Raw genomic sequence first — 9,856 nt, 5'->3', positions numbered from 1 at the left:
GTGTCTGCTGCAAGGGTAGCCAGAACTCTTCTAGCAGATGTCCTTCTGCAGAAACAGATACTTCTGCTAAAACTGCCCTGGGGCTGAGAATGATTTCTTGTGTTGTGGTTTGTGTTACTCCATGTACTGGGGGGAGTGTTCTGTGGAAATTTGAGTGTTCCCTCGTGGCTGTGTTATTCCCCTGGTTGCTCAGCCCAGGTTGTGTGTGCAGGTTTGGCAAGCACATGTAGCTGGAGGGAACATGTGGAGCAGCTGTTATTCGAGTTTTGGAGGTGGGGGCTGGAAAGAACTCCTAGTTGCTTGGGAAGTGTTTCTAGAGCCTGTGGAATTAAAAATACAGGACTCTACCTTTCCACAGAGCTGGTGATCTCACTCTCATCTGTTACCTTCATATGCCTGAATCATATCACCATGTGAAACAACTGCACAGGTAATTGGGCACTACTACCAAAACTGGTGGAGATGGAATTGCCTCCAGCCTCATATTTGCAGAAATGTTGGTATCAGCTCCTTAGAGGAAGAAAGTGCCTGGCAGCAAAAGCTCTTTCTGCTGGGATGCATTATACCTCTATTAGGACTGCTGCTTCTTGTGACTGTGCTGTGTAACAGTGAGTTCTGCACACTGAAATTATGATTTGCGTTGCCAGCAAGTCTTTTTAGGATCAAGCTGTAAGATGTTTTTGAGCTCTTTGTGTGTGTTACAGCTTGTGGGAATACATTCCACATTTACAATATCTGCAGTGACAAAAATGCTGCAGATGTAGTTCTAGTGATGCAGAGAATCCCATCCAAGCAGAAGAAATTTGGTTTTGTACAGATTATGCAGACTGGGATTTTATTCTGTAGTTTACTATTCACCTGTCTCACAGGGCCAATGCCCAGCAGGTACAGTGGTGCAAGCAACCTCATTCCTTGCTCTCTTGTGTCAATGTGGCCTGCAGGGGTTTTACAAGATACATGTTTCTTCTGAGTAAGCCATGAGCAAGGGCTCACAGCCCCAGTTGTCTCTCCAGTGCTGATAAAAGTAATGATCTTTCCTTCAACAGGCTCTTCCCTACAGGCATATTTAAGCACATTCATTTATCTAACTACACCACATGACTCGAAGGCTGAGCTAACAGGGTTTTGGAAATTTTCAGTCAAGCACACATCTCTTGCCTGGCTTGTCATCAGAGGGCAGCAGCATATTGGCTGGTAGTGAATAGTCATGACGGATGAATGACTAAATCGTTACACTTGCACATTAAAATAAGAGGGGAAAAAAAAAAACTTTTAAAAAAACCCTACAACAAAACCCAAGAAACCACCATTCCAAGTCTTTTCCTACCTGTGAGGGCCATGGTGTTCAAAGCTTTGAAGAGTATCTCTTGGGTTCATATCTGGGCCTCTCTTTCATATTGAGGCTATAATTAATTTCTCATACTTGACAAAAGTCCATCTGCTGTCTACTAGCTGGAGAGTGTCCAAAACCATTAAATCTTTTACAAATTACAACATTGGTACTCCTGCTTTGGGTGAGCCCCAAGATCCAGCTAAGTCATTGCTTAGATACTAGAGAAAGACCAGAAAAGAATCCAGGTTCCCAGTGTCCCCCTGGCTGGCTGAGACAGGGATTCCCCCTAACAGAAGCTGCATTCTGGCTGTTCTTACACAGGGCATTGGGAATGCAGCTCCTGATACAGTACACATCAGTGATCTCCCTTCCTGGAACCTGCTTACTCCTGCTTATTTGCCTGTTGGAATTGCTGCAGGCTTTTGGACTCCATAAGCACCTGTGGCAATAAGGTCTGTCTTTGAAAGATGACCTCTGAAAAATTGTCTCTGAGGAAACAGCAATACTTGGTACTGTTAGCACTACATTGCTGAAGGTCTATAGCAATGAGATCACAGCTGCTGCTCTTACAGATAGCAGCTTTCTGCAAGCCAGTCCCAGAGCCTCCACAGCAAAATCCTGCTTATTCTAAAGCATCTCTGAAAGAGCAGGACATGACATGTGGCTCCTTTTCCAGAGAATTATTAGTGAGGACCTGCTGTAAACTCAACATTTTTCACCTACAGCAGCCTTTGATGGGTTGCCATGGAAAGATTTTAGCCTGTGTTCAGGTAATTAAACTGAACTGTTGGCTTGAGAAGAACTGAAAAATATCTTCATTCTGGTGTGAGAGCCCTGATAATTGCTGCTATTGTAGTCCACCCTCCATCTTAGCCAGCACCTTTTCAGAACTTAATGGTCCCACCCCTCTGATGGTTTCAAGAACAGTCTTGCCCATCCTTAGCCATTTGTTGATTGTAAGAGGAGAGGGCGGGGCTGTGCCAAGATTCTATGACTCACTATGGAAAAGGCCTTATCTTTCCCCAAATCATGGTGGCCATGCGTTGTGATTCAATGCCAGGCAGCAAATAAGCACAAAGCAGCCACTCAAGTTGATCACTCCCCACCACTGGGATGGGGGAGAGAATCAGACTAAGTGAGAAAACAATAGGTAAAGCAAAAGCCAGCTGTACACACCCAAACAAAGCAAAACAAGGAATTTATTTCCCCTTCCATACATAGGCAGGCCACCTCCAGGAAAACAGAGCCCCATCCTGTGTAATGACTCCTTAGAAAGACAAATGCCAACGTTCTGGATGTCCCCCTCTCCCCCCCACCCAGCTTTGTACACTGACCCCAGTGCCACACAGTATGGAACATCCATTTGGTCAGTTGGGGTCAGTGTCCCAGCTGTGTCTCCTCCTAACTCCTTGAGCACCTCCAGCCTTCTTGCTGTCAGGGAGATAATGAGAAGCAGAAAAGGCCTTGACACTGTGCAAGACCTGCTCAGCAATAATGAAAACATCTCTGTTATCAACTCTGTTCTCAGCACAAATCCAAAACACGGCCCCATCCTAGATACTGTGAAGAAAATTAACACAGCCAAAGTCAGCACACCATACAGCAGAGTCAAAGACTGTCTGCATGAGGGAGTGGGAGAGGGAACAAACAGCTGTGAGGCACAGGGACATAAATCAGCTTTGCTAACAGACCATGCCTCTCATTATCCCAGTCACAGAAATCACTGTCTTAATTTTATGCTTTTTTTTTTTTTTAACCATGGCAGCTACTTCATTGCCTTAAGATAAATTTGTTGTCATCATCAAAGAGTGATAAAAAAGAATGACAGAAAACCTGTGACGTGGGGAACTGGAGGCCTGTTATTACACATACTTTGCTACACACATCTGGTTTTAGGTACTTAGACACCTACATAGTCAAGTTTAGAAATGATAGTACCTCCATGACAGTCCCCATATTCAATACTGCTGGATAGGGGAAATTCTTTAGGTGGATGATAGTTACTCACCTGTTTCTTTGACTCAAATTACCCAGCATTGCCAAGAGCCATGAAGCCGATCCACTAATAACACAGAAAAATTTCTGTTCATAGTTTCAGCATGAAATAACAATGGCATACAGTTGCTATGGCTATTTATGTTCCATCTGGTTTTTATATTGCAATGCTCTATTGCAGTGGGAAAAAAGATACACATAAAAATACATAATGCATCTTAAAAAATACTCTTTTTTTATTTGACAAATTTAATGCACTGTTAGGTTTTCTCAAGGGGAGGCCCAGAAAGATACAGACTAGAAGGAAGGGCTTATAAGATCATCTTACCAGTCTTTCTGCAAGCTACTTGTCACATCTCCTTCATCACTTTACCTCAAGGCTGATATACACAAGTGATGGTTTACACTTCAGATGGATAACTGGCACATGACAATAACTTCTCCAACTTCAGTTAAAGGCATGTGACCAGCACCTCTCCATACAGCCCCTGGATTCATGTGTTATGCACACACACTGTATACATAGAAATGAGATCTCCAAAGTAATCTATGCTTCCCCTTAGACAAGTTATAAGATCCATAATTAAGAAGAGGCAGGGCATAAGCTGGGTTGCCATATCTTGGGCTTTGCTATAAGGGAGCTTTGTTGCCTGTGCCAATCAAGGAAGGAATGTGTGTGTGCTCGTGTACAGGCACAGAAATGAAGGGCTCTGTGTCTGGGCAAACGGGTCTCTGCATGGCTGCATGTCTGCAGGCACACATCTGGATGCCAAAACAGGTTCTAGCTAGGTATCCCTGAGATGGACAGCACACTAACAACAAAGGGAGAGATGTGAAGATTTGATTTCTGGCTGACCAAGTACCCCACATCCACAGTGCTTATGAGTGATAAAGATGGTGACTGGCAGTGGTTGGGAAAGGAGCCCCCATAGTGGCTGAGTGGTGAAAATTATAGCCATCACCTGTCTTTGAGCCTGGATATTCCACACTGCCAGGGTAGCTGTGGTAAAAGTCTACTTTGTGCTGGGCAATGAAGCCCACTGTCTGCTGGACGCTGCAGGTCCCCCCGCCTTTGCCAAAGACTCCTCCATCCTCGCTGGTCACGATTGTGTAAGCGTTCTGCCCTGCTCCATAGTGCTGACAGGGGGCAGGCATGGCTTGGATGTTGCCAGCTGCGGTGATGGGGTAGCCCTGGTGGAATTTGGGGTGCACATCCAGGTAAGTACCGGTCTGGAAGCCGCTCTGAAAGGGAAAGGCAGAGAGTCAGAACACATAGCTTCTCCACTGGTGTCCACATGCCTGACATGTACTGGGGCTCTGTCCCTTCACGTTTCATATTGCCTATTGACCAGCAGCAATGGCATGGAGGGCAAGAAGAACTATGTCTATTCCCATAGCTTAGGAGTGGATATGCAATCATACATATATTCATATATACATAGAAGGAAACCAGCTTTTTCCTGAAAACATTTCTGTGGCACAGCCAGCCTACTGCTGGGCTACTACCAGCACATGGAGTGGTGCCAAGTCTGTGTCTCTGTGCTGAGCAAACCAGGAGGCCGGGTACGCTCACACTCGTATGCTTAAGCTGCCCCCATGGAGGAAATACGGGATTGATGTGCCCAGACTGAAGAGCTGTGATGAGCCATGTGCTGTGCTCTTACTTGTGTGAGACACTGAGCCCGTTCGCTCCACAGGCTGTGCTTCTGGCACCTTTTCAGCTTCATCCTCCGGTTCTGGAACCAAGTCTTCACCTGGGTGGGGAAGGGAAAGCAGAGTGAAATGTCAGCAAAGGAGAGGGAAGAACAAATGTTACCAAATTCACAAGCAGGAAGAACCAGAGGGAGAGTGACCAGGTGGCAGAGATACATAGGCAGCAGCAGATAAAAGCATTTAAGAACTCCCAGGGGGTGTTGCCAGGGGGAGAGGTCTGTCTAGCAACCTCAGCAGGTGGCTAGTGCAACTGTGTGATGGGGGAAGGGGTGGCTCGGTGTCAAGAGACAGTGATAGTTGAGACAAATTGACTCATTCCAATCATGAAGGTGGATGACTGGTGTAAATAATATCCACCAACACCTCTACAAACCCCCTGCACAACAGGCAAACTTCTAAGACACTGTTTCTGCGTATTTGTGAACGGAGAAGGGACAGACTTGATCATTGTACCCAGCAGTTCCCAAATGCAAAGCTCCTTGCTGAGGCAAATTCCAGGGCTATTTCCCCCCCCGGGCTGTGTCTGTGCTGTGAAAGCAGCCTTTGCAGGGATGTGGATTGAAGGGAAGAGCAGACTGTCCCACCTGCTTTGTTCTTGACAGAACCAGTTCAGTGTGTGCCTTACGTGAGCACTTACAATGCACATATAACTTTTTTAGTCCCAGGGCATACAGGCCATCATGCCCAGCTCTGAGATCCAAATTCCAGGCAGATTTTAGACTTGCAATGGTGAGCTCTTGTGCCCCATTGCCCAGCCCCCCAACCCCGCTTTAGAAAGACATAATTGGAGGCAGCATCATTTCACTACATGCAATATACCTGGAGATCAGCAGAGACACCAAGGGGCAGTGATGTGTGAGCCTAGCAGCCACAGGGAGGAGGGAGCATGTGTCAAGCAACCAGTGCTGAGTGTGGAGCATTATTAGATACTGGACAAGATAAGACCTGGGACACACTAGCAAGAGCTTTCAGCATGTAGCAGCCCCGTGAGACAGAGAACAGATGCATGCCAGGGTTTCTGTGAAGTTCACAGCGCATGGAAAAATCTGTGAAGTGCTGTCAGGGCCAGAGTAGAGACTGTTTGTGGCGAACAACATTCATCACTGGGTTTGCAATTCTACTACAGGTGTTAGCAACAGAACCTTTAACTGATCCCTGACTTGGGAGATCCAAATGAGGTGCCACTGACCTCTCTATCTGCAAAAGTGCTCCTGATGTCTGTGCATGAATAAGCAGGGGAGCAACTATTAGCTGGCACCTTTGCCTCAGTCCCTGCTGGGGACTCATCTTTCCATACTGGCACTTCCTTAAGTGACCACTCAGCCACTGTGAGATGGATACACTGTGGGTCAAAGTCTCTGTTCACCTGCTTGTAGGTGAGTCCCAGGGCCACAGCCAGCTCCCGGATCTGCTGGGGGCTGAGGTACTTCTGGCTCTGGAAGCGCTGGTGCAGGATTTGCAGCTGCTCCTTGGAGAAAGCTGTACGGCTCTTGGTCTTCCTCATCCCCTCCACGCCATATTCTCTGCCCTTCTGAGACTTAGCTGTAGGCTGTGGGGACGAGGATGATGAATGTGGACTGGTGGCTGAATCTGGTGTGAATTGGCTGAAATTCCCAGAACTGGATGAAGCTGGGGATACTTCTGTAAATAAAAAGGCAATGAGAAAAGGTGTAAGAGACAAAATGTTTAGGTGTAAGGGTATGAACATGCTCCCTGCCTGCTGTAGAGCTCCCTGCCTATGAGACAGGAGCCTCTTTTGAAGCAAAGGTTTGTGTGACCCTCCTTTCTTCATGGATCTGTGAGCACAGACAAGCATACTGAGAGCAAGCAGCCTCCAAGATCAGTCCTCTCTGGGATGCTCATGGCTCCCTTTTGCCAAGCAGAAAAGTCAAGGCAGGGAGTGGTGCAAGAGTGTGGAGCACATTGGTTCAGAGTGAGCTCTCCTCCAGAGGGCCTCAGTAATATTTCAGTCTGATTGTGGTGTAAAAAAGGCCTTGTCATGACTGCAAGCATAGCTCTGGGTAGCTAGCTGGGCTCCCCAAAACTGCCTGCCCAGCAATACCAAGGTACTCAGTAGAGACAAAACAACCTCTGACCAGGATGTACGGTGGGGCAAAGCAGCCAGTGCTCACAGTGAGGAAGCAGATAGAGAGCATCAAGCATTGGATATTGGCTCAGTCCTGCTGGCCTTTGTCCCCCACCACAGAGAGTGGAGACACTGTAGGTGGAAGGACCTATTTGTCTCAGAGGGGCTTTTGGTGACAGAAGAATGAAGGAGAGAAATTTCACAAGCAAGAGGAGAGGGAGAGGAAAGGTGGATATGTGAAACAGGTGAAAGGAGGTATCAATCCTGTCCCTGAAAGGGAAATGGAGGACAAAATTCAAGAGTGCAGAAGAAGGCATTTGTTCTGGTGTGTCTCAAGGGATCTCTGTTCATGACAAAGTTGAGATAAAGACTTAAAGGAAAAGCTTCCTGAACAATCTGGGCTCCTGGTGAAGACAAAACCTGATACAAAGACAAAGCCAAGATGCAAAGTCATTCAGGCTGCAGGAATAAGAAAATGTGTCACATGCCAGATTACTGGGGTCTGAGAGAGGCTAAGACCTTCTCAGGCCAACCTGACTGCAGGGCTGTGATACCAGTCACTCCTCTTTCCCCTAACAACAATGATGAATCTGCCCATCCCTCCCTCCTCCACTGTTGTGCATGGTCCATCCCCTCTCCTCCTACTAGAGGTGCAGTGAACGGGGCAGAGCCATTTCAGTACACAGCTTCTGACTACTGAGCCCAACCAATGTCTCCCAACCTCCTTACCAGTCACCCTGAGAGCTGTGACACTGAGACACCCTCCCCAATCTCCAGAACATATGTCCAGAGCAAAGTACTGATGTCCCCCAGAGGAATGGGTTTCCCCATCCATCCTACAAAACCTTTCCTTCTTCTGTCCTAAGCTGAGAGTCCACTAAGCAATCACTCTTGCACTGGGAAGCAGCAAATCAGGATTGCAAAGGGATTCTGTCTACAAGCAGGAAGAGGCTGTCAGCAGAAGAGGCAAGGGCATGGGGTGTTATGTGGGGCTAGATTGGAGACCCCTGAGGAAGTTGAACATCAGTGACCTAGCTGCATGGGAAGCTAAAACTTTGTGTGGTTTCACAGGCTCCTGCAGGCTGTGCAGTAAAAACCTTATAGGGAGGAAATGAGTATGCTGGAAACATGGGCCTGGAAAGCAGGAAAGTCTCCTGTTAGACAGGAGCCACAGCAAGACACTATAGAACTAAAGCTCCCCCAGGCTGCTGCTTGACCTGTCATCCAAAGCCCCATGAAATGTATCATGTGCAGCTCGAGCTCAGGACAAAAGTGCTCCCTCTCCCATGAGAAGAGAGTAAAGGAGAGTGGAAGCAAGAAACAGGAACAATGCAACAGATGTGATGAACACAAAAACGTGTGACAGACCCACTCCCACAATCCCTTGACATCTGTAGGTCTGGACTTCTACAACTGGGCTCTCTCTAAGAGAGGTATGAGGGGAGAGTGCTCGAAATGGGGTTAAAGTCTATACACCAAACACAAGGGCACAAAGGAGTCCATCTGCCCTGCCTTTGTGGGGCAGGCAGCATACAGGGAGTCTAAGCCTTTCTCCAAATTACATGGCAGATAGCCACGTGCCAAGTAACCACAATCACTCTGCCTCAGCCTGTGGCTTTCCATAGCAAATGACAGCTCCAAAGTGGCACCCCAAAACCTGGCTCTCCTCCCACCCATTCACCTTGCTAGAGTGTTGCCCGGCTGACCATACTGAGGGGCTGGGGGAAAACCTGCCCTTACCAACTCTTCTATTGCCACTCACTGGAGTGGGAGAGGAATGGCAGGCACAGAAAATGTCACTGTGGTGAGGCCCGGAACCTTTTGGTTAAAAAGGGGAAGGCAAAGCAACAAGAGCACAGAAAGAAGAGGGAAATAGAAGAAAATGGCAAAATGAAAGAAGCAGTGAGTAACAAAATCAATGAATTTGAACCCTCACAATGAGGGCTCATGATTAATAAGCACATAAAAGCTGCAAGGAGTTTCTAAGTAGTATTACAAGAAGTATCTCCAGGATCTGTTTCTCTCGATGGCACATATGACAGCATTAAACTAAAAGGAGGTCCAGAAATTCCTGCACAAAACTTCCATAAGAGCAAGCTGTCACATTGCCCTTCAGCCTGGAGCACAGAGCTGACAGTGCCTGGACTCTTGCAGGCTCTTCTGAGGTTTAGGAAGCCTCACCTCAGTCACCTCAGAAAAGCAGCATGGAAAATGGTGTGACTGGCCAAGGTCACCTCTCCTCCTTGCCTACCACACCGCAGTTTTCCTAGCTCACACACGAGGAAACCAAGGTAGGGGAAGAGAAAAAGCCGCTCGAAGCCATCTGCGCCCGGCCTGGGAGCAGAGCTATCCCGGGATCAGCCCTTACCTGCTGTGTGCCTGCTCGCCGCCGCCTCCGGACACGGCCCGGCCGCCGTGGGCGCTGGCCTTGGCTCGCCCCAGTGCAGCTCCAGGTAGCCCAGGGCAGCCCCGCCGGGGCACGCCTGGTACATGGGGAGCAGCGGGACGGGCGGGTCCCCCCTCAGGGCAGATGTCACCCGCAGCCGGGGCAGCTCTCAGCGCCGAGCCGGGGGGCGCAGGCAGCCCTTTATAACCGGCCATTCCCGGGCCGGGACCGCGGCCTCCGCCGCAGCCCGCTGCTCCGGGCTCTTTGTCATGGTAAAGAGGCTGATCGGTGGGGTGGGGACGGAGCAGGGGGCAGGGAAAGGAGCCCTGGCATCAGGGCTGAA

General features: G+C 48.3%; 1 protein-coding gene across 1 annotated transcript; it reads right to left on the bottom strand.

Annotated features, from left to right (window-relative positions):
* Nucleotides 1–3,896: 3,896 nt before the first annotated feature.
* On the bottom strand, nt 3,897–9,856 carry NANOG (Nanog homeobox). Its single transcript, XM_079314343.1, has 4 exons — nt 9,496–9,856; nt 6,408–6,682; nt 4,993–5,082; nt 3,897–4,570 (listed from the first exon to the last, which is right to left on the bottom strand). Exons 1-4 carry the CDS (start codon nt 9,617–9,619, stop codon nt 4,208–4,210), a joined length of 852 nt encoding a protein of 283 aa, XP_079170469.1. The 5' UTR covers nt 9,620–9,856; the 3' UTR covers nt 3,897–4,207.

This window comes from Erithacus rubecula, assembly GCF_903797595.1.
Source record: "Erithacus rubecula genome assembly, chromosome: 1".
Taxonomy (NCBI): Eukaryota; Metazoa; Chordata; class Aves; order Passeriformes; family Muscicapidae; genus Erithacus; species Erithacus rubecula.
This window is presented reverse-complemented; position numbering and strand designations above follow the sequence as displayed.

What these genes read in the sequence shown, in the direction of transcription:
- NANOG (XM_079314343.1), bottom strand. Translation starts at nt 9,619, where the DNA reads ATGTACCAGGCGTGCCCCGGCGGGGCTGCCCTGGGCTACCTGGAGCTG. An exon ending in GGCGAGCAGGCACACAGCAG is followed by an intron (nt 6,683 to 9,495) that starts GTAAGGGCTGAT and finishes TTTTATTTACAG; the next exon opens with AAGTATCCCCAGCTTCATCC. An exon ending in TGGGACTCACCTACAAGCAG is followed by an intron (nt 5,083 to 6,407) that starts GTGAACAGAGAC and finishes TTCCCCACCCAG; the next exon opens with GTGAAGACTTGGTTCCAGAA.